Source organism: Salmo salar, chromosome 01 (genome assembly GCF_965601325.2).
Source record: "Salmo salar chromosome 01, fSalSal1, whole genome shotgun sequence".
NCBI lineage: Eukaryota > Metazoa > Chordata > Actinopteri > Salmoniformes > Salmonidae > Salmo > Salmo salar.
Genome location: NC_138291.1, coordinates 8369268 through 8394748, shown reverse-complemented (window position 1 = coordinate 8394748; position 25481 = coordinate 8369268). Strand labels below are relative to the sequence as shown.

The 25481-nt window shown below is 46.6% G+C and overlaps 1 protein-coding gene across 2 annotated transcripts; it reads right to left on the bottom strand.

Annotated features, from left to right (window-relative positions):
* Nucleotides 1-1662: 1662 nt before the first annotated feature.
* On the bottom strand, nt 1663-25292 carry gckr (glucokinase (hexokinase 4) regulator). Of its 2 annotated transcripts, XM_045711813.2 has the most exons (19): nt 25018-25292; nt 24736-24885; nt 24391-24459; nt 23662-23730; nt 23506-23579; nt 19268-19334; nt 19058-19111; nt 18861-18955; nt 18544-18646; nt 16278-16396; nt 15861-15959; nt 15581-15678; nt 14292-14368; nt 12849-12945; nt 7252-7349; nt 6974-7042; nt 5312-5455; nt 5060-5194; nt 1663-2188 (listed from the first exon to the last, which is right to left on the bottom strand). In XM_045711813.2, the coding sequence occupies exons 1-19, from the start codon at nt 25063-25065 to the stop codon at nt 2024-2026; spliced, it is 1830 nt and encodes a 609-aa protein (XP_045567769.2). In that variant the 5' UTR covers nt 25066-25292; the 3' UTR covers nt 1663-2023. The 2 variants fall into 2 exon arrangements, with proteins under 2 accessions (XP_045567769.2, XP_045567810.2); XM_045711854.2 differs by lacking the exon at nt 19058-19111.
* Nucleotides 25293-25481: the final 189 nt, after the last annotated feature.

Below are 25481 nucleotides of genomic sequence, written 5' to 3'. Positions count from 1 at the left end.
ACCTTATTGTCATGGTTACAGTCTGCTGTTCTACTGCCCTCTGGTGCTACCTTATTGTCATGGTTACAGTCTGCTGTTCTACTGCCCTCTGGTGCTACCTTATTGTCATGGTTACAGTCTGCTGTTCTACTGCCCTCTGGTGCTACCTTATTGTCATGGTTACAGTCTGCTGTTCTAGTGCTCTCTGGTGCTACCTTATTGTCATGGTTACAGTCTGCTGTTCTACTGCCCTCTGGGCTGCCTTGTTGTCATGGTTACAGTCTGCTGTTCTACTGCCCTCTGGTGCTGCCTTGTTGTCATGGTTACAGTCTGCTGTTCTACTGCCTCTGGTGCTAGCTTATTGTCATGGTTACAGTCTGCTGTTCTACTGCCCTCTGGTGCTACCTTATTGTCATGGTTACAGACTGCTGTTATCTGCCCTCTGGTGCTACCTTATTGTCATGGTTACAGTCTGCTGTTCTACTGCCCTCTGGGCTGCATTGTTGTCATGGTTACAGTCTGCTGTTCTACTACCCTCCGGTGCTGCCTTGTTGTCATGGTTACAGTCTGCTGTTCTACAGCCCTATGTGGGGGCTTACGTGTCGCGTGCGTTGCAAATTAAATTTACACAATTAAATTTTCACATACATGTTATTCAATCACACCTGTATTTTGGGAGTTTCTCCCATTCTTCTCTGCAGGTCCTCTCAAGCTCTGTCAGGTTGGATGGGGAGCGTCGCTGCACAGCTATTTTCAGGTCTCTCCAGAGATGTTCGATCGGGTTGAAGTCCGGGCTCTGGCTGGGCCACTCAAGTATATTCAGAGACTTGTCCCGAAGCCAATCCTGCTTTGTCTTGGCTGTGTACTTAAGGTCGTTGTCCTGTTGGAAGATGAACCTCCGCCCCTGTCTGAGGTCCTGAGCGCTCTGGAGCAGGTTTTCTTCAAGGATCTCTCTGTACTTTTCTCTGTTCATCTTTGCCTCAATCCTGACTAGTCTCCCAGTCCCTGCAGCTCAAAAACATCCCCACAGCATGATGCTGCCACCACCCTGCTTCACCGTAGGGATGGTGCCAGGTTTCCTCCAGACGTGACGCTTGGCATTCAGGCAAAATAGTTCAATCTTGGTTTCATCAGACCAGACAATCTTGAGAGTCCTTAATGGGCCTTTTGGCAAACTCCAAGCTGGCTGTCATGTGCCTTTTACTGAGTAGTGGCTTCCGTCTGGCCACTCTAATATAAAGGCCTGATTGGTGGAGTGCTGCAGAGATGGTTGTCCTTCTGGAAGGTTCTCCCATCTCCACAGAGGAACTCTAGAACTCTGTCAGAGTGACCATCGGGTTCTTGGTCACCTCCCTGACCAAGGCCCTTCTCCCCCGATTTCTCAGTTTGCCCGGGCGGCCAGCTCTCGGGAAGAGTCTTGGTGGTTCCAAACTTATTCCATTTAAGAATGATGGAGGCCACTGTGTTCTTGGGGACCTTCAATGGTGCAGAAATGTTTTGGTACCCTTCCCCAGATCTGTGCCTCGACACAATCCTGTCTCAGAGCTTTACGGACAATTCCTTCGACCTCATCGCTTGATTTTTACTCTGACATACATTGTCAACTGTGGGACCTTATATAGACAGGTGTGTGCCTTTCCAAATCATGTCCAATCAATTGAATTTACCACAGGTGGACTCCAATCAAGTTGTAGAAACATCAATACTTATATAAATAAGCTATTTCTGTTTAACATTTTTAATATTGTGGGGTATTGTGTACAGATTGCAGATTTTTATTCATTTTTTAATCCATTTTAGAATAAGGCTGTAACGTAAGAAAATGTGAAAAATGTCAATGGGTCTGAATACTTTCAGAATGTTATCATGCTATGTAGTGTTTGTTATGTCAGCAAATGGAAGATAAATGATTAAGGTTACATCCACCAGATTCCTATAGAGGTTACAAACTGATCTTATCAAAACATATTATTAAAGAATAGTTAATGAAAGTATAGTATAATTATAATACTATAGTATCATAAAAGTTTCCAACTATAGGAAGTCAATGGTTTGTGGAGGTCTGGTCTCCTGGTGATGATGTCAGATGTTGTGATGATGTCAGACAAGCTTCTACAGCGTCACGCACCACTGGGTGGGACTCCAGACGAGACTCCGCCTCAGAGAGAGAGCAACCAATCAGCAGACAGACCAACGCCAGCGGGACCACCTACAGAGAGAAAGAGAGAGAGAGACAAAGAGGAGAGAGAGAGACAGGAGAGAGAGACATATAGAGACAGACGAGAGAGAGAGAGAGAGAGAGACAAAGAGGAGAGAGAGAGACAGGAGAGAGAGAGAGACATATAGAGACAGATGAGAGAGAGAGAGAGAGAGAGAGAGAGAGAGAGAGAGAGAGAGAGAAATGGAAAAAACACAGGTTAGCAATTGACAGACAGATAGCGGTGTGTGTTTGTGTCACTGTTTCACGTTTTAATGTCACATGCACAAGTAGAGTGTGTCATGACGTTGGCCTGTTGGGGGAGGTTTATGACCCCCATAAATACCTTTCCCCTTTTTCTTCACTCTACTCTAGTGAATTGACTATTGAAAATGCCTTTGACCTCCCGGGTGGCGCAGTGGTCTAAGGCACTAGCTGTGCCACCAGAGATTCTGAGCCCAGGCTCTGTCGCAGCCGGCTGCGATTCAACTTGTTAGCCAGGGTTCGTGAAGATAACCAAGAATTTACAACTTTCAGATGAGACTAAATAAGGTGACGATTAAATATTGACTGCTATTGAGGTAAAAGATTACCAGGTCTTTAAGAGTTTATTCGGAAGATAACAGCTCTATAAACATTCTTCGTGGTGCCCCAACTTTCTAGTTAATGACATTTACATGATTAGCTTCATCGGGTAATATTAATTACAGAGAAATGATTTTATAGAATAGCATGTCATATCACATAACCAAAGACACGACAAGGGAAATGCTTTTCTTGCAAGCTCTAACCCCAACAATGCAGTAATCAATAACAATGTAGCACTAAAAATAGGTCAGTGTGTATGTTGGAGTGACTGTGTGATAAGGCCTGCCAAGAAACGTCCTCTCACTGTCAACTGCGTTTATTTTCAGCAAACTTAACATGTGTAAATATTTGTATGAACGTAACAAGATTCAACAACTGAGACATAAACTGAACAAGTTCCACAGACATGTGACTAACAGAAATGGAATAATGTGTCCCTGAACAAAGGGGGGGGGGGGGGGGGGGGGTCAAAATCAAAAGTAACAGTCAGTAACTGGTGTGGCCACCAGCTGCATTAAGTACTGCAGTGCATCTCCTCCTCATGGACTACACCAGATTTGCCAGTTCTTGCTGTGAGATGTTACCCCACTCTTCCACCATGGCACCGGCAAGTTCCGGGACATTTCTGGGGGGAATGGCCCTAGCCCTCACCCTCCGATCCAACAAGTCCCAGACGTGCTCGATGGGATTGAGATCCGGGCTCTTCGCTGGTCATGGCAGAACACTGACATTCCTGTCTTGCAGGAAATCACACACAGAACGAGCAGTATGGCTGGTGGCATTGTCATGCTGGAGGGTCATGTCAGGATGAGCCTACAGGAAGGGTACCACATGAGGGAGGAGGATGTCTTCCCTGTAACCCACAGCGTTGAGATTGCCTGCAATGACAACAAGCTCAGTCCGATGATGCTGTGACACACCGCCCCAGACCATGACGGACCCTCCACCTCCAAATCGATCCCACTCCAGAGTGCAGGCCTCGGTGTAACGCTCATTCCCTCGATGATAAACGCGAATCCAACCATCACCCCTAGTGAGCAAAAACGTGAATCGTCAGTGAAGAGCACTTTTTGCCAGTCCTGTCTGGTCCGGCGACGGTGGGTTTGTGCCCATAGGCGACGTTGTTGCCAGTGATGCCTAGTGAGGACCTGCATTACAACAGGCCTACAAGCCCTCAGTCCAGCCTCTCTCAGCCTATTGCGGACAGTCTGAGCACTGATGAAGGGATTGTGCATTCCTGGTGTAACTCGGGTAGTTGTTGTTGTTGCCATCCAACGTTCCACAGGTGCACGTTCATTAATTGTTTATGGTTCATTGAACAAGCATGGGAAACAGTGTTTAAACCCTTTACAGTGAAGATCTGTGAAGTTATTTGGATTTTTACAAATTATCTTTGAAAGACAGGGTCCTGAAAAAGGGACTTTTCTTTTTTTGCTGAGTTGAGGTATTCCTTTTCTCTAGGTGGGTGAGGGCAGTGTGCAGTGCAACTTGAGATAGTGTCCTCTATGGATCTGTTGGGGCGGTATGCTAACTGGAATTGTTCTAGGGTGTCTGGGATGGTGGAGTTGATGTGAGCCATAACCAGCCTCTCAAAGCACTTCATGATGATAGATGTGAGTGCTACAGGGTGGTAGTCATTGTGGCATGATGCCTTAGAGTTCTTAGGAACAGGAATTGTTATTCTTATTGTGTTACTTTTTATTATTACTTTTTATTTTAGTCTACTTGGTAAAGATTTTCTTCTTCTTGAACTGCACTGTTGGTTAATGGCTTGTAAGTAAGCATTTCACGGTAAAGTCTACACTTTTTGTAATCGGCGCATGTGATTAATAAAGTTTGATTTGATTTGAATGATGGTGGTGATCTTAAAACACGTGGGGATTACAGACTGGGACGTGATCTGAGAACACACCCTGGAATAACATTGGGCCCCGCAGCCTTGTGGGTACTGACCTGATTAAAGACTTTACTCATGTCGGCCCCGGAGAGCGAGATCACCCAATCTTCTGGGTCGTTGGCGGCCCTCAGACCCGGCACAGTGTTATTATTGTTAAAGCGTGCATAAAATGCAATGAGTTTATCTGGTAGAGAGGCATTGTTGGGCAGATCACGGCTGGGTCTTCCTTTGTAATCTGTAATGGACTGTTGCCCCTGTCACATGCTGCGGGTTTTGTGTGTGTGTGTGTGTGTGTGTGTGTGTGTGTGTGTGTGTGTGTGTGTGTGTGTGTGTGTGTGTGTGTGGTGTGTGTGTGTGTGTGTGTGTGTGTGTGTGTGTGTGTGTGTGTGTTTGTTTACCCTGTTCCTGCGGCTGGCGATGAGTGTGTGTGTGGTGACCCCAGCTGTGGTGATGTCCTCTGTTAGTTGCTCCACATTATAGATGGACTTCAATAGAGCCTTCTCACACTGGGTCAGGGAGACACCTGACAACAGCTACAGAGAGAGATGGTTACTGTGTGTGTGTGTGTGTGTGTGTGTGTGTGTGTGTGTGTGTGTGTGTGTGTGTGTGTGTGTGTGTGTGTGTGTGTGTGTGTGTGTGTGTGTATATACCTGCAGTATGTGTATAGCCCTGTGGTACAGTTTGCTGTTGGTGACCTGAAGGTCTACCATGTGGTTCCTGTAGATCTTTCCCTTTAAAATGTGACTTCCTGTACTCACAGCATTCAGCACCAACTTACTGGACAGCTCCCACTGCTGGGGGAGGGAGGGAGGGAGAGATAGTACGGAGAGAGGGAGAGAGAGAGTGATAGCGAGGGGGAGAGAGAAAGAGGGAGAAACAGAGAGATAGCAAGGGGGAGAGAGTTAGCGAGGGAGGGAGGAGAGAGAGATAGCGAGGAGAGAGAGAGATAGCGAGGGGGAGAGAGAGATGGCGAGGGGGAGAGAGAGAGATTGCGAGAGGGGTTAGATAGAGATAGCGAGGGGGGAGGGAGAGAGAGATATCGAGGGGGAGAGAGAGATAGCGAGGTGGGGAGAGAGAGAGAGATAGCGAGGGGGAGGGAGAGAGAGATAGCGAGGGGGGAGGGAGAGAGAGATAGCGAGGGGGGAGGGAGAGAGAGATAGCGGGGTGGAGAGAGAGAGATAGCGAGGTGGAGAGAGAGAGATATCGAGGGGGAGAGAGAGATAGCGAGGGGGGAGAGAGAGAGAGATGGCGAGGGGGAGAGAGAGAGATTGCGAGGGGGGAGGGAGAGAGAGATAGCGAGGGGGGAGGGAGAGAGAGATATCGAGGGGGAGAGAGAGATAGCGAGGTGGGGAGATAGCGAGGGGGAGGGAGAGAGAGATAGCGAGGGGGAGGGAGAGAGAGATAGCGAGGGGGGAGGGAGAGAGAGATAGCGAGGGGGGATGGAGAGATAGCGAGGTGGAGAGAGAGAGATATCGAGGGGAGAGAGAGAGATATCGAGGGGGAGAGAGAGATAGCGAGGGGGGGAGAGAGAGACCGAGGGGGATAGAGAGATAGCGAGGGGGAGGGAGAGAGAGATAGCGAGGGGGGAGGGAGAGAGAGATAGCGAGGGGGGAGGGAGAGAGAGATAGCGAGGGGGGAGGGAGAGAGAGATAGCGAGGTGGAGAAAGAGAGATATCGAGGGGAGAGAGAGATAGCGAGGGGGGGAGAGAGAGAGAGATAGCGAGGGGGGAGAGGGAGAGAGAGATTGCAGGGGGGAGGGAGAGAGAGATATCGAGGGGGAGAGAGAGATAGCGAGGTGGGGAGAGAGAGAGAGATAGCGAGGTGGGGAGAGAGAGAGAGATAGCGAGGGGGAGGGAGAGAGAGATAGCGAGGGGGGAGGGAGAGAGAGATAGCGAGGTGGAGAAAGAGATATATCGAGGGGAGAGAGAGAGATATCGAGGGGGAGAGAGAGATAGCGAGGGGGGGAGAGAGAGAGAGATAGCGAGGGGGGGAGAGGGAGAGAGAGATAGCGAGGGGGAGGGAGAGAGAGAGATAGCGAGGGGGGAGGGAGAGAGAGATAGCGAGGTGGAGAGAGAGAGATATCGAGGGGAGAGAGAGAGAGATCGAGGGGGAGAGACAGATAGCGAGGGGGGGAGAGAGAGAGAGATAGCGAGGGGGGGAGAGAGAGAGCGAGAGAGAGAAAAAAAATATGAAGAGATGAGTTGAGAGGTTGAGAATGAGCAGAAGAAAAGCAGATCTGTATTGAACTGACAGAAGTCATGTGATGTACCACTACAGATCTGTATTGAACTGACAGAAGTCATGTGATGTACCATGTGGACAGTAGAGGAGGAGGGCCAGGTTATGTTGAGGACAGATGAACAAAGGAGACCAATGATGTCCTGAAAAAACACGGCACAGTTAGGACCTACATGGATACACACAATGTCGGGATACACTCGCTGGCATCGATGAGTCCCACTAAACCTAGAGACCCCCAGGACAGGTAACACACACGCCCACCACACTGCAAGCTGAAACACACACACACACACACACACACACACACACACACACACACACACACACACACACACACTGATTGACGTACAGCAGTGGTGTCTCCCTGTAGTCCGTGATAGAGAGAGTGGAGGTTGGAGGTCTTCTCTCTCACTCTGTGGGCCATCTTCTCTACATCACCAACGTCATCTAAACAAGAACAGATGACATTGTCTGGGACAGAGAGGCTGCAATTCAATCTGAGGAATTGTAGGATTGTTGCCTTTAAAGGGAAGACTGCAGAATTAGGTTGCTGTTAAACCTTCTGATCGGTTTCCTACTTCCAACTAAAAGTACCAGTATGACATATCATTTTACATTTGTGTTTTGGGTCAAATTTTTATTTGATCAGAATTTGACCGAAGTCATGTCGGAAAAGCGTTCTGAACAGTTAAGTCAAGAGAAGAACACGTGATTGAACACACAACAGGAGTGAAACCACTGTCCACATAAAACAGTGAAGACCCACATCATACCGAGTCCTCATTGTTTTAAATATTTGGGATATTTGGCTGTTAGCATAGACCCTTTAGGCTATTAGCAAAACTCTGTTGTTGGCCGATGGTAGCTATAGCTAGCCACATGCTAACCTGAGTACTAACATTACTAATGCTACTAGCAGCAGAAACAGTAAATCCAGGTATAATGGTAACCTGAGTGCTAACATTACAAACGTTACTAGCAGCAGTAGCAATACATCCAGGTATAATGGTAACCTGAGTGCTAACATTACAAACGTTACTAGCAGCAGTAGCAATACATCCAGGTATAATGGTAACCTGAGTGCTAACATTACAAACGTTACTAGCAGCAGTAGCAATACATCCAGGTATAATGGTAACCTGAGTGCTAACATTACAAACGTTACTAGCAGCAGTAGCAATACATCCAGGTATAATGGTAACCTGAGTGCTAACATTACAAACGTTACTAGCAGCAGTAGCAATACATCCAGGTATAATGGCTAACACAAACATTGGCTACCATGATATTCTGCAAGTAGGATGGAGCCTCCATCCTATTAAACTACACTGCAGCAGTTATAGATCCATACAGCCTCCATCCTACTAAACTACACTGCAGCAGGTACAGATCCATACAGCCTCCATCCTGCTAAACGACACTGCAGCAGGTACAGATCCATACAGCCTCCATCCTGCTAAACTATACTGCAGCAGGTACAGATCCATACAGCCTCCATCCTACTAAGCTACACTGCAGCAGGTACAGATCCATACAGCCTCCATCCTGCTAAACTACACTGCAGCAGGTACAGATCCATACAGCCTCCATCATGCTAAACTACACTGCAGCAGGTACAGATCCATACAGCCTCCATCCTGCTAAACTACACGGCAGCAGGTACAGATCCATACAGCCTCCATCCTACTAAACTACACTGCAGCAGGTACAGATCCATACAGCCTCCATCCTGCTAAACTACACTGCAGCAGGTACAGATCCATACAGCCTCCATCCTGCTAAACTACACTGCAGCAGGTACAGATCCATACAGCCTCCATCCTGCTAAACTACACTGCAGCAGGTACAGATCCATACAGCCTCCATCCTGCTAAACTACACTGCAGCAGGTACAGTTCCATACAGCCTCCATCCTTTTAAACTACACTGCAGCAGGTACAGTTCCATACAGCCTCCATCCTACTAAACTACACTGCAGCAGGTACAGTTCCATACAGCCTCCATCCTTTTAAACTACACTGCAGCAGGTACAGTTCCATACAGCCTCCATCCTACTAAACTACACTGCAGCAGGTACAGTTCCATACAGCCTCCATCCTTTTAAACTACACTGCAGCAGGTACAGTTCCATACAGCCTCCATCCTACTAAACTACACTGCAGCAGGTACAGTTCCATATAGCCTCCATCCTTTTAAACTACACTGCAGCAGGTACAGTTCCATACAGCCTCCATCCTACTAAACTACACTGCAGCAGGTACAGATCCATACAGCTATGGTTACCTCCATATGACCAAACTTCATATCAGCGACATTTCCTGAGTTACGCTTACACACAGGTGTTCGCCTCTTGTCTTCCGTCTGTCTTCCATAAACAGGTGCTGTAACATGGAGATACGGCGGTGTGGGAACACTAACCATATAAAAGGTGTGTAGTAAATGAACCTATTGTTTTCAGAAAAATTATTTCTCACTGATATGAAAGATAAGAAGACACTTATGCTTCTAAAAAATCTTAACCGCAAGAGTTAATGTCCAGACCGAGCGTTGGGGCTCTTAGCAAAACTAACTACCCCTTGTACAAAAGACGCTTTCGTCCAATGACTCCTATGTGTAGTGAAATGGAACAGTCATGATCAAGGGTAACCAAACACATGCCAGATCTGAGTGGGCCAGTTCGTTTTGCATGGCCCGGTGCACTTAGATAGCCAGCTATCTTCGTTTTATTTTTTTTAAATCATCGACTGGCGACGTAACATGACAGTCTTTGGATACTTTAGTACCTACTTAGCCGATTCGCCTCACTGAGGTACAATAAGAACTGGACACTACATCCAAGATGTCCACCGGTGTTTTCAAGGTAATCTACTCACGCTCGCATGGTTTCCACTAGATAACACAGCCACAAAGTCAAAATTGTCTATATACAGTAAAGTGAGTGTACAAAACTTTAGGAACACCTTCCTAATATTGCATTGCATCCCCTTTTGCACTCAGAACAGCCTACATTTATTGGGGCATGGACTCTACAAGGTGTCGAAAGCATTTCACAGGGATGCTGGCCCATGTTGACTCCAATCTTTCCCTACAGTTGTGTCAAGTTGGCTAGATGTCCTTTGGATGGTGGACCATTCACCTGGATTCACCTGGTCAGTCTGTGAACGGACAAATTAATGATGATTTGTGGACGAAGGTAATGGCTAAAGTGTCTTTTTAGGAATTTTCTCATCTGTCTTCTCTATGTAGCCGTCTATGGAAATTGTATTGCTGGACCGGACGTCAGTTCAACTGCAGTACAGAAGCAAAACTGTAGGATCCCTCAAAACCGTGCTTCTAGGCCGGAACCCTGGCCAGCAGATTGGCCCTTAGATTGGCCCGTAGATTGACCAGTAGATTGGCCTTAGATTGGCCCATAGATTGACCAGTAGATTGGCCTTAGATTGGCCAGTAGATTGGCCCTTAGATTGGCCCGTAGATTGGCCCGTAGATTGGCCTTAGATTGCCTTTAGATTGGCCCGTAGATTGGCTTTAGATTGGCCCGTAGATTGGCCCGTAGATTGGCTTTAGATTGGCCTTAGATTGGCCCATAGATTGGCCCGTAGATTGGCTTTAGATTGACCCGTAGATTGGCCCGTAGATTGGCTTTAGATTGGCCCGTAGATTGGCCCGTAGATTGGCCTTAGATTGGCCCGTAGATTGGCCCGCAGATTGGCCCGTAGATTGGCCCGTAGATTGGCCGTAGATTGGCCCGTAGATTGGCTTTAGATTGGCCCGTAGATTAGCCCATAGATTGGCCTGTAGATTGGCCCGTAGATTGGCCTTAGATTGGCTTTAGATTGGCCCGTAGATTGGCCAGCAGATTGGCCCTTAGATTGGCCCGTAGATTGGCCCATAGATTGGCCCGTAGATTGACCAGTAGATTGGCCTTAGATTGGCTTTAGATTGACCCGTAGATTGGCCTGTAGATTGGCTTTAGATTGGCCCGTAGATTGGCCCGTAGATTGGCCTTAGATTGGCCCGTAGATTGGCCTGCAGATTGGCCCGTAGATTGGCCCGTAGATTAGCCGTAGATTGGCCCGTAGATTGGCTTTAGATTGGCCCGTAGATTAGCCCCTAGATTGGCCTGTAGATTGGCCCGTAGATTGGCCTCAGATTGGCTTCAGATTGGCCCGTAGATTGGCCAGCAGATTGGCCCTTAGATTGGCCCGTAGATTGGCCCGTAGATTGGCTTTAGATTGGCCCGTAGATTGGCCCGTAGATTGGCCCGTAGATTGGCCTTAGATTGGCCCGTAGATTGGCCTGCAGATTGGCCCGTAGATTGGCCCGAAGATTGGCCGTAGATTGGCCCGTAGATTGGCTTTAGATTGGCCCGTAGATTAGCCCATAGATTGGCCTGTAGATTGGCCCGTAGATTGGCCTTAGATTGGCTTTAGATTGGCCCGTAGATTGGCCAGCAGATTGGCCCTTAGATTGGCCCGTAGATTGGCCCGTAGATTGGCCTTAGATTGGCCTTAGATTGGCCCGTAGATTGGCCTGCAGATTGGTCCGTAGATTGGCCGTAGATTGGCCCGTAGATTGGCTTTAGATTGGCCCGTAGATTAGCCCATAGATTGGCCTGTAGATTGGCCCGTAGATTGGCCTTAGATTGGCTTTAGATTGGCCCGTAGATTGGCCAGCAGATTGGCCCTTAGATTGGCCCGTAGATTGGCCCGTAGATTGGCCCGTAGATTGACCAGTAGATTGGCCTTAGATTGGCTTTAGATTGACCCGTAGATTGGCCTGTAGATTGGCTTTAGATTGGCCCGTAGATTGGCCCGTAGATTGGCCTTAGATTGGCCCGTAGATTGGCCTGCAGATTGGCCCGTAGATTGGCCCGTAGATTAGCCGTAGATTGGCCCGTAGATTGGCTTTAGATTGGCCCGTAGATTAGCCTCAGATTGGCTTCAGATTGGCCCGTAGATTGGCCAGCAGATTGGCCCTTAGATTGGCCCGTAGATTGGCCCGTAGATTGGCCCGTAGATTTGGCCCGTAGATTTGGCCAGTAGATTGGCCTGCAGATTGGCCTTAGATTGGCCCGCAGATTGGCCCGTAGATTGGCCTTAGATTGGTCCGTAGATTGGCCTGAGATTGGCCCGTAGATTGGCCCGCAGATTGGCTTTAGATTGGTCCGTAGATTGTCCGTAGATTGGCCCGTAGATTGGCCTTAGATTGGCCCGTAGATTTGGCCCGTAGATTGGCCTGCAGATTGGCCTTAGATTGGCCTGTAGATTGGCCTTAGTTTGGCCTGTAGATTGGCCTTAGATTGGCCCGTAGATTGGCCTTAGATTGGCCCGTAGATTTGGCCCGTAGATTGGCCTGCAGATTGGCTTTAGATTGGCCCGTAGATTGGCCTGTAGATTGGCCCATAGATTGGCCCGTAGATTGGCCTTAGATTGGCCCGTAGATTGGCCCGTAGATTGGCCCGTAGATTGGCCCGTAGATTGGCCCGTAGATTGGCCCGTAGATTGGCCCGTAGATTGACCAGTACTGTAGATTGGCCTTAGATTGGCTTTAGATTGGTTTCAGATTGGCCCATAGATTGGCCTGCAGATTGGCCTTAGATTGGCCCGTAGATTGGCCCGTAGATTTGGCCCGTAGATTTGGCCAGTAGATTTGGCCAGTGTACGAAGCCACCAGCAGGCTGTCCCTTTCTTGATGTCAAAGCCAAAATGTTGGTATATGAATTGTTTGATAAATGTCATTAAAATTGTGAAATTATAAACTTTTGACTGTTTTAGATGGAATATAATCAATCTACGTTGTTAGATTTGTGGAAAATCTATTGTGCAACCTTTCCTTTGAATCCGGCCAAACACTGTAGACATTGTTCATGCTCACCAATTGTTAGTAACCTTGTCTGAGACCCAAGGACATGTTAGTGCCCAGGCTTTAGCTCAGTGGCCTCACCATGACATGTGTACAGCAGTAGGACGGTGTCTCTGTCACTCAAAGTAGGCAGAACCAGACTCACAAAGTCCTCATGGGCTATACAGAACTGGGATCCCTGGAAACACACACACACACACACACACACACACACACACACACACACACACACACACACACACACACACACACACACACACACACACCACACACACACACACACACACACACACACACACACACTGTTAGAAAATATGGTAATAAAATAACCGTGTCATCTCTCTCTCTCTGTCTCTCTCTCTCTCTGTCTCTCTCTCTGTCTCTCTCTCTGTCTCTCTCTCTCTCTCTCTCTCTCTCTCTGTCTCTCTCTCTCTCTCTGTCTCTCTCTCTCTCTGTCTCTCTCTCTCTCTCTCTCTCTCTCTCTCTGTCTCTCTCTCTCTGTCTCTCTCTCTCTCTCTCTCTCTCTCTCTCTCTCTCTCTCTGTCTCTCTCTCTGTCTCTCTCTCTCTGTCTCTCTCTCTCTCTCTCTCTCTCTCTCTCTCTCTCTCTGTCTCTCTCTCTCTCTCTCTCTCTCTCTCTCTCTCTCTCTCTCTCTCTCTCTCTCTCTCTCCTCTCTCTCTCTCTCTCTCTCTCTCTCTGTAAAATATATTGCCCATGACTCATGGTCTCCCTTCAGCTGACATCTGGCTTGGCAGTCTTTTCTGCCTCATGATGAACGGGACTATTTATCCTGTAAACTGGAAAGGGCATCAGGCCAGATAACCAACAGTAATAATGTACCAGTAATGTCACCAACAGTAATACTGTACCAGTAATGTAACCAACAGTAGTAGTGTACCAGTGATGTCACCAACAGTAGTAGTGTACCAGTGATGTCACCAACAGTAATACTGTACCAGTGATGTCACCAACAGTACCAGTGATGTCACCAACAGTAATACTGTACCAGTGATGTCACCAACAGTAATATTGTACCAGTGATGTCACCAACAGTACCAGTGATGTCACCAACAGTAATACTGTACCAGTGATGTCACCAACAGTAGTAGTGTACCAGTGATGTCACCAACAGTAATACTGTACCAGTGATGTCACCAACAGTACCAGTGATGTCACCAACAGTAATACTGTACCAGTGATGTCACCAACAGTAATATTGTACCAGTGATGTCACCAACAGTACCAGTGATGTCACCAACAGTAATGCAGTACCAGTGATGTCACCAACAGTACCAGTGATGTCACCAACAGTAGTACTGTACCAGTGATGTCACCAACAGTAGTACAGTACCAGTGATGTCACCAACAGTAGTACTGTACCAGTGATGTCACCAACAGTAGTACTGTACCAGTGATGTCACCAACAGTAGTACTGTACCAGTGATGTCACCAACAGTAATATAGTACCAGTGATGTCACCAACAGTAGTACTGTACCAGTGATGTCACCAACAGTAGTACTGTACCAGTGATGTGAGGTCTCCCTCTATGTTGTCCACGTCCTGGTATCCTCCACTGATGAAGCCTCGGATGTCCTCATAGTCTGACACAGACACACACACACACACACACACACACACACACACACACACACACACACACACACACACACAGACACACACACAATTTAGTGTCTATGGTTTGGTCTGTATCGTGTCCCTGTATTAGTCCACTATCTCCTCTCCCTCTCCTCAAACTCACTCACCTGCTCCTAATGTCAGGATACCCTCTCCTCAAACACACTCACCTGCTCCTAATGTCAGGATACCCTCTCCTCAAACACACTCACCTGCTCCTAATGTCAGGATACCCTCTCCTCAAACACACTCACCTGCTCCTAATGTCAGGATACCCTCTCCTCAAACACACTCACCTGCTCCTAATGTCAGGATACCCTCTCCTCAAACACACTCACCTGCTCCTAATGTCAGGATACCCTCTCCTCAAACACACTCACCTGCTCCTAATGTCAGGATACCCTCTCCTCAAACACACTCACCTGCTCCTAATGTCAGGATACCCTCTCCTCAAACACACTCACCTGCTCCTAATGTCAGGATACCCTCTCCTCAAACACACTCACCTGCTCCTAATGTCAGGATACCCTCTCCTCAAACACACTCACCTGCTCCTAATGTCAGGATACCCTCTCCTCAAACACACTCACCTGCTCCTAATGTCAGGATACCCTCTCCTCAAACACACTCACCTGCTCCTAATGTCAGGATACCCTCTCCTCAAACACACTCACCTGCTCCTAATGTCAGGATACCCTCTCCTCAAACACACTCACCTGCTCCTAATGTCAGGATACCCTCTCCTCAAACACACTCACCTGCTCCTAATGTCAGGATACCCTCTCCTCAAACACACTCACCTGCTCCTAATGTCAGGATACCCTCTCCTCAAACACACTCACCTGCTCCTAATGTCAGGATACCCTCTCCTCAAACACACTCACCTGCTCCTAATGTCAGGATACCCTCTCCTCAAACACACTCACCTGCTCCTAATGTCAGGATACCCTCTCCTCAAACACACTCACCTGCTCCTAATGTCAGGATACCCTCTCCTCAAACACACTCACCTGCTCCTAATGTCGGGATACACTCTCCTCAAACACACTCACCTGCTCCTAATGTCAGGATACACTCTCCTCAAACACACTCACCTGCTCCTAATGTCAGGATACCCTCTCCTCAAACACACTCACCTGCTCCGAATGTCGGGATACACTCTCCTCAAACACACTCACCTGCTCCGAATGTCGGGATACACTCGCTGGCATCGATGAGTCCCACTAAACCTAGAGACCCCCAGGACAGGTAACACACACGCCCACCACACTGCAAGCTGAAACACACACACACACACACACACACACACACACACACACACACACACACACACACACACAACCAAAGAACATGGTCTATCTTGTTGTTTTTAACCACAGTTGTTTGTCTGATGTTTATCTGATGTTGGTCTGATGTTTATCTGATGTTGGTCTGATGTTTGTCTGATGTTTGTCGTACCTGAGTCCTGCGGTCTGTAGCAGTGTTGCTATCTGGTCACTGTGACTGTAGGTGACACTATAGACCCTCTCATATCCTCTCATCATGTCCAGGAGAACGCTGTAGAACACAAACACACACACAGAAACACACACAGATACACAGATACAAACACAGATACACACACAAACACACACATCCACACAGATACAGACACACACAGAGATACACACTCAGATATACACAGATACACACACAGATACACACACGGCTGAAAAACAGTTTATGGATGAATTTCTGTGTTTTCAATATACTTAACGGGCACGTTTGTTTGTTTGCAGGTGTGTGTGTGTGTGTGTGTGTGTGTGTGTGTGTGTGTGTGTGTGTGTGTGTGTGTGTGTGTGTGTGTGTGTGTGTGTGTGTGTGTGTGTGTGTAACCTGCGTGTGATGTGTGTGTTGGTAAAGGCAGCTGTGTGTGCGGCTGCCAGGACAGTCTCCAGTATGATCTTGGTGGCACTGCCCCCCTTCATTCTGGAGGAACCACTGATGGCCTCGGGCTACAACACACACGGTTAAGAGGTCAGGGGTTAAGAGGTCAGGGGTTAAGAGGTCAGAAGTCCGTTGTTTTTCGTCAGAGAGCAGGATGGTCGTCTGCACTGATTCATGAGATTCAAGTAGTCAAGTAGAGATTCAAGCTACAAATGGTGTTAAGTGTCACATAACTAATGTTCTGCAGAAAACAATTTAAATCTCCTCCCCTCCTGTTAATCAAGCAATTACTACTCTTCTCATCGCCAATCAATGGCTGTAAATACACTGTAATACTCACACCATCCAGTTCCTGTTATTGTAATCTGTTGTTACCTGTTTCCTCCCTCCACCACCCCTGTCCCCTCCCTCCACCACCCCTGTTTCCTCCCTCCACCACCCCTGTCCCCTCCCTCCACCACCCCTGTCCCCTCCCTCCATCACCCCTGTCTCCTCCCTCCACCACCCCTGTCCCCTCCCTCCATCACCCCTGTCTCCTCCCTCCACCACCCCTGTCTCCTCCCTCCACCACCCCTGTCTCCTCCCTCTTACCACCCCTGTTTCCTCCATCCACCACCCCTGTCTCCTCCCTCCACTACCCCTGTTTCCTCCCTCCCTCCACCACCCCTGTCCCCTCCCTCCACCACACCTGTCTCCTCCCTCCACCACCCCTGTCCCCTCCCTCCACCACCCCTGTTTCCTCCCTCCACCACCCTTGTTTCCTCCCTCCACTACCCCTGTTTCCTCCCTCCATCACCCCTGTCTCTTCCTTCCACCACCCCTGTCTCTACCTTCCACCACCCCTGTCTCTTCCCTCCACCACCCCTGTCTCCTCCCTCTTACCACCCTGTTTCCTCCCTCCACCACCCCTGTCTCCTCCCTCCACCACCCCTGTCTCTTCCTTCCACCACCCCTGTCTCTACCTTCCACCACCCCTGTCTCTTCCCTTCTCATCTGCCCTTCTCCCTGCCCAGGGTCTATAGGGGGACCAAGCAGCAGATACCACCAGGACTCCCACCACAATACTCATAGTCTTCATCTCCCCCCTCCGATCTGCAATGAGCAAACAACCTTCCTCTGGAATCATCAAGATCTTTCAACCATCCGGAATCATCAAGATCCTTCAACCATCCGGAATCATCAAGATCCTTCAACAATCCGGAATCATCAAGATCCTTCAAACATCCGGAATCATCAAGATCCTTCAAACATCCGGAATCATCAAGATCCTTCAAACATCCAGAATCATCAAGATCCTTCAACCATCCGGAATCATCAAGATCCTTCAACCATCCGGAATCATCAAGATCCTTCAAACATCCGGAATCATCAAGATCCTTCAAACATCCGGAATCATCAAGATCCTTCAAACATCCGGAATCATCAAGATCCTTCAACCATCCGGAATCATCAAGATCCTTCAAACATCCGGAATCATCAAGATCCTTCAACCATCCGGAATCATCAAGATCCTTCAAACATCCGGAATCATCAAGATCCTTCAAACATCCGGAATCATCAAGATCTTTCAAACATCCGGAATCATCAAGATCTTTCAACCATCCGGAATCATCAAGATCCTTCAAACATCCGGAATCATCAAGATCCTTCAAACATCCGGAATCATCAAGATCCTTCAACCATCCGGAATCATCAAGATCCTTCAAACATCCGGAATCATCAAGATCCTTCAAACATCCGGAATCATCAAGATCCTTCAGTCATTCAGAGTCTTCCTCTCAATCCTGCGACATCATCTCTGACGAAGCCTACCAAGCTGCTCTCATTCTACAACCACCTAACAATCATCAAACCTCATTCCAAGCTTGAGCTCATGTCTGCATGAAGTTCTTCTGCATTCATACCTCGTAAACCTTTTCCTGCATTAAACCATCTCAAAAGTATATATGTTGAATGTGTGGTCTGTACCTAGTGAGTATGCTGTCATCCCATTGGAGAATTTGACCAAAAACTATAAATCTGTAGCTAATATTGATGTTTCAGTCCGGAGCGTCTTAAATTAACTACGTAATCCAACATCTAGCTAAGGAGTTTTGTGGTTGTAGGATCAGTATCTAGCTGTCTACGACGTTATCCCGTAGGCCAAATGTTACAAAGTAGCGAGCCTCTGTGCCAACTGTCAAAGTCAGCTACTGGTCCTGGCAACACGTGTTACCCCAACTGCTGGGTTGATGATGAATGCCCTTTGACCTCTCTGCTCCTCCATCCTCTGGACCACTTCCCTGAAGGTCAGACTGTAGCCTGGCATGGTCTCCTCTCTACACACACGCACACACACACACACACACACACACACACACACACACACACACACACACACACACACACACACACACACACACACACACACACACACACACACACACATAGACCCACAAACGCATAAAATCAGTGTATAAAATCAGTATTGACACATATGCTCCTCCCTTCTCAAACACACATACATGTATGGGCACACAAAGACGTCCTGACCTGGCCTGTGTGACGGGGTTGAATCCCACCAGTACAGGAGTGTAGATGTCAGGGTGTTTCAGACAAAAGTCCAGCTGTCCTGCTACAAATGGAGCCTAGAGGGCACACTCACACACAAGAGTGACACAATGAAGCAGTTGATTGGACAACTGTTGGTGACTGGATCATTTGATTGGCCAGAAGGCAGAGTAACCTACAGACAGGCCACAGGAAATGCCGATGAACAGGACATGCCTCTTTCCTTCACATAGCTGAGCCAGAGCAGCGAGAGAGAGATATAAACAGAGATATAGAGCGATGGGGGGGAAGAGAGAGAGAGAAACCTAGATATGAAATTCATTTTATTCACGTGAATTTAAATATTATGCCCATTTTAGACCACACCCCTCCCCATCCTGACCCCTGACCTTCTCCAGTGTGAGCATGCCTAGTTTGGGGTCATCCTCTGATGCCTCCTGGGATGTGAGCAGGGCTCTACAGCAACACAGAGAGAACAAACACAACATTAAACACAACATTAAACACACAACATTAAACACAATATTAAACACACAACATTAAACATTAAACACAACATTAAACACACAACATTAAACCAGAACATTAAAAACACAACATTAAACCACAACATGAAACACACAACATTAAACACAACATTAAACACACAACATTAAACACACAATATTAAACACACAATATTAAACACACAACATTAAACACACAACATTAAACACAACATTAAACACAACAACCTCTCCCTTAACATGATCAAGACAAAGGAGATGATTGTGGACTACAGGAAAAAGAGGACTGAGCACACCCCATTCTCATCGACGGGGCTGTAGTGGAGCAGGCTGAGAGCTTCAAGTTCCTTGGTGTCCACATCACCAACAAACTAACATGGTCCAAGCACACCAAGGCAGTTGCGAAGAGGGCACGATAAAACCTATTCCCCCCCAGGAGACTGAAAAGATTTGGCATGGGTCCTCAGATCCTCAAAAAGTTCTACAGCTGCACCATCAAGAGCATCCTGACTGGTTGCATCACTGCCTGGTATGACAACTGCTCGGCCTCCGACCACAAGGCACTACAGAGGGTAGTGCGAACGGTCCAGTACATCACTGGGGCCAAGCTTCCTGCCATCCAGGACCTCTCTATCAGGCGGTGTCAGAGGAAGGCCCTAAAAATTGTCAAAGACTCCAGCCACCCTAGTCATAGACTGTTCTCTCTGCTACCGCACGGCAAGCGGTACCGGAGCGCCAAGTCTAGGTCCAAGAGGCTTCTAAACAGCTTCTACCCCCAAGCCATAAGACTCCAAAACATCTAGTCAAATGGCTACCCAGACTATTTGCATTGCCCCTCCCCTTTTACACCACTGCTACTCTCTGTTATTATCTACGCATAGTCACTTTAATAACTCTACCTACATGTACATACTACCTCAACTAACCGGTGCCCCCACACATTGACTCTGTATCGGTACCCACTGTATATAGTCTCACTATTGTATTTTTACTGTTGCTCTTTAATTACTTGTTACTTTTATCTCTAATTCTTATCCATATATTTTTTTAACTGCATTATTGGTTAGGGGCTCTTAAGTAAGCGTTTCACTGTAAGGTGAAATGCTGTTGTATATGTGACTAATAACATTTTATTTTATTTGAACATTAAACAATATTAAACACACAACATGACACAGAACACAGGGTTCTAGAGATAATACAACATGACACAGAACACAGGGTTCTAGAGATAACACAACATGACACAGAACACAGGGTTCTAGAGATAATACAACATGACACAGAACATAACGCTCTAGAGATAACACAACATGACACAGAACACAGGGTTCTAGAGATAACACAACATGACACAGAACACAGGGCTCTAGAGATAACACAACATGACACAGAACACAGGGTTCTAGAGATAACACAACATGACACAGAACACAGGGCTCTAGAGATAACACAACATGACACAGAACACAGGGTTCTAGAGATAACACAACATGACACAGAACACAGGGTTCTAGAGATAACACAACATGACACAGAACACAGGGTTCTAGAGATAACACAACATGACACAGAACACAGGGCTCTAGAGATAATACAACATGACACAGAACACAGGGCTCTAGAGATAACACAACATGACACAGAACACAGGGTTCTAGAGATAACACAACATGACACAGAACACAGGGTTCTAGAGATAACACAACATGACACAGAACACAGGGCTCTAGAGATAACACAACATGACACAGAACATAACGCTCTAGAGATAACACAACATGACACAGAACACAGGGTTCTAGAGATAACACAACATGACACAGAACATAACGCTCTAGAGATAACACAACATGACACAGAACACAGGGTTCTAGAGATAACACAACATGACACAGAACACAGGGCTCTAGAGATAACACAACATGACACAGAACACAGGGTTCTAGAGATAACACAACATGACACAGAACACAGGGTTCTAGAGATAACACAACATGACACAGAACACAGGGTTCTAGAGATAACACAACATGACACAGAACACAGGGTTCTAGAGATAATACAACATGACACAGAACATAACGCTCTAGAGATAACACAACATGACACAGAACACAGGGTTCTAGAGATAACACAACATGACACAGAACACAGGGTTCTAGAGATAACACAACATGACACAGAACACAGGGTTCTAGAGATAATACAACATGACACAGAACATAACGCTCTAGAGATAACACAACATGACACAGAACACAGGGTTCTAGAGATAACACAACATGACACAGAACACAGGGCTCTAGAGATAACACAACATGACACAGAACACAGGGTTCTAGAGATAACACAACATGACACAGAACACAGGGCTCTAGAGATAACACAACATGACACAGAACACAGGGTTCTAGAGATAACACAACATGACACAGAACACAGGGTTCTAGAGATAACACAACATGACACAGAACACAGGGTTCTAGAGATAACACAACATGACACAGAACACAGGGCTCTAGAGATAATACAACATGACACAGAACACAGGGCTCTAGAGATAACACAACATGACACAGAACACAGGGTTCTAGAGATAACACAACATGACACAGAACACAGGGTTCTAGAGATAACACAACATGACACAGAACACAGGGCTCTAGAGATAACACAACATGACACAGAACATAACGCTCTAGAGATAACACAACATGACACAGAACACAGGGTTCTAGAGATAACACAACATGACACAGAACATAACGCTCTAGAGATAACACAACATGACACAGAACACAGGGTTCTAGAGATAACACAACATGACACAGAACACAGGGCTCTAGAGATAACACAACATGACACAGAACACAGGGTTCTAGAGATAACACAACATGACACAGAACACAGGGTTCTAGAGATAACACAACATGACACAGAACACAGGGTTCTAGAGATAACACAACATGACACAGAACACAGGGTTCTAGAGATAATACAACATGACACAGAACATAACGCTCTAGAGATAACACAACATGACACAGAACACAGGGTTCTAGAGATAACACAACATGACACAGAACACAGGGTTCTAGAGATAATACAACATGACACAGAACATAACGCTCTAGAGATAACACAACATGACACAGAACACAGGGTTCTAGAGATAACACAACATGACACAGAACACAGGGTTCTAGAGATAATACAACATGACACAGAACACAGGGTTCTAGAGATAACACAACATGACACAGAACACAGGGTTCTAGAGATAATACAACATGACACAGAACACAGGGCTCTAGAGATAACACAACATGACACAGAACACAGGGTTCTAGAGATAATACAACATGACACAGAACATAACGCTCTAGAGATAACACAACATGACACAGAACACAGGGCTCTAGAGATAACACAACATGACACAGAACACAGGGTTCTAGAGATAATACAACATGACACAGAACACAGGGCTCTAGAGATAATACAACATGACACAGAACACAGGGTTCTAGAGATAACACAACATGACACAGAACACAGGGTTCTAGAGATAACACAACATGACACAGAACATAACGCTCTAGAGATAACACAACATGACACAGAACACAGGGTTCTAGAGATAACACAACATGACACAGAACACAGGGTTCTAGAGATAATACAACATGACACAGAACACAGGGTTCTAGAGATAACACAACATGACACAGAACACAGGGCTCTAGAGATAATACAACATGACACAGAACACAGGGCTCTAGAGATAATACAACATGACACAGAACACAGGGTTCTAGAGATAACACAACATGACACAGAACACAGGGTTCTAGAGATAACACAACATGACACAGAACACAGGGTTCTAGAGATAACACAACATGACACAGAACACAGGGTTCTAGAGATAACACAACATGACACAGAACACAGGGTTCTAGAGATAACACAACATGACACAGAACACAGGGTTCTAGAGATAACACAACATGACACAGAACATTAAACACAACAGAACGTAGAAAGTTTGCGTGTGCACGCACGTGCATGTGTGTGTGTGTGTGTGTGTGTGTGAGTGTAATATCTCAAACTCTCACCTGTCTCCCCCAGCAATGATGTAAGAGTAAACAGTGTTCTGCTGCCTGTCTCTCAGGGCTCTGTTAAAACATGACTGGAAAAACATCACATCTCATATAGATACTGCATATACCAGATGATACAATTATAAACTGGTGAAATATAGTAATAAATACCGCCGTTAGGAAGGCCAGGCGACCAGAGGTTCCACAACCACTCAACACAACCAGACTATCCTCTGGGTCCTGTCAAACACACACACACACACACAAACACACACAAACACACACACACATACACACACACACACACACACACACACACACACACACACACACACACACCACACACACACACATACACACACATACATACACACACACACACATACAAACAAACACACACACACACACACACACACACACACACACACACACACACACACACACACACACACACACACACACACCACACACACACACACACACACACACAAACAGACACACACACATACATACACACACATGATACAAGAACAGATGGTATAATTCAGAGTATAGAATGTGTCTGTATATTTATAGAATGTGTCTGTATGTGTATAGAATGTGTCTGTATGTGTATAGAATGTGCCTGTATGTGTATATAATGTGTCTGTATTTGTATATAATGTGTCTGCATATTTATAGAATGTGTCTGTATGTGTATAGAATGTGTCTGTATATTTATAGAATGTGTCTGTACCTGTATAGAATGTGTCTGCATATTTATAGAATGTGTCTGTATGTGTATAGAATGTGTCGGTATGTGTATAGAATGTGTCTGTACCTGTATAGAATGTGTCTGTATATTTATAGAATGTGTCTGTATGTGTATAGAATGTGTCTGTACAGAGAAGAGTGTTTCACCCTGAGAATTTGCTCCACCGTCCTGGCCACCTCCAGCATGGTCTGCAACACACTGTCACTGAACAGCGTCTGAAACACACACATACACACACACACACACACACACACACACACACACACACACACACACACACACACACACACACACACACACACACAAACCACTGTCATTGACCAGGAACATCGAATACTTCCCCAATCCCAAAATGGTGTGATGTGTCTATCAAGGTGAGTGTGTTGCAAAGGTCCAAAAAGTTATGTTCAGGGTGGATGACTGTTCTTTCCCAGAGCCTTGATCCTACCTGACCCCTCTCTGACTTCTAACCTCTGACCCCTGACCCTGACCTGGTAGGTTGTTCCTGTTTCCTTTTGGAACATCTGTGCGTCGCAGGCTGCCAGCAGACGGACAATATGATTGGGCGAGGCCTTGTCGATGTCACGAGTCAGGGGGTTGGACTTCTCCGACACAGGAGACCATGGCTCGTAATCTGGCAACTGACACAGAAGCATCATGGGAGTTAGAGTCCAGACAGAGTGATCTGTGGCTAAAATGGCACCCTACATTTTGACCAGAGCCCCTTGTGGATAACCATAACACTTTGTGGCACCTCTCTCCAGATCTCTTACCTCCCACTTGCACGTGTCTGAGATCTCACTGAAGTCCCTTTTCGCCATTGTTAAAGAATGCTGTAGGTCAAAAGACGAAGGGTTGTTCCAGTGTTTTAAATGTCTGTCAGTCTGTCTTGTCTGTCTGTCTATCTCTTTTGTTCTCTCTCTCTCTCTCTCTCTCTCTCTCTCTCTCTCTCTCTCCCTCTCTCTGCTCTCACACACACAGCAACGCTAAACATAAGCCATGGACAAAGGTCTCTCTCTCTCTCTCTCTCTCTCTCTCTCTCTCTCTCTCTCTCCCTCTCTCTGCTCTCACACACACAGCAACGCTAAACATAAGCCATGGACAAAGGTCTCTCTCTCTCTCCACTAAGTGACCTTTGAGACATGCAGATATCAAACAGTCTGAGACAAGTTTACACACACACACACACACACACGCACGCACGCACGCACACACACACACACACACACACACACAC

Excerpts from the sequence above, each read along its gene's own strand:
- gckr (XM_045711813.2), bottom strand. The coding sequence starts at position 25,065 with ATGGCGAAAAGGGACTTCAGTGAGATCTCAGACACGTGCAAGTGGGAG. Across the intron at positions 19,335-23,505 it reads ATCATTGCTGGGGGAGACAG|AGCCCTGCTCACATCCCAGG; the intron begins GTGAGAGTTTGA and ends GTGTTGCTGTAG. Across the intron at positions 2,189-5,059 it reads TCGCCAGCCGCAGGAACAGG|GTGGTCCCGCTGGCGTTGGT; the intron begins GTAAACAAACAC and ends TTCTCTCTGTAG.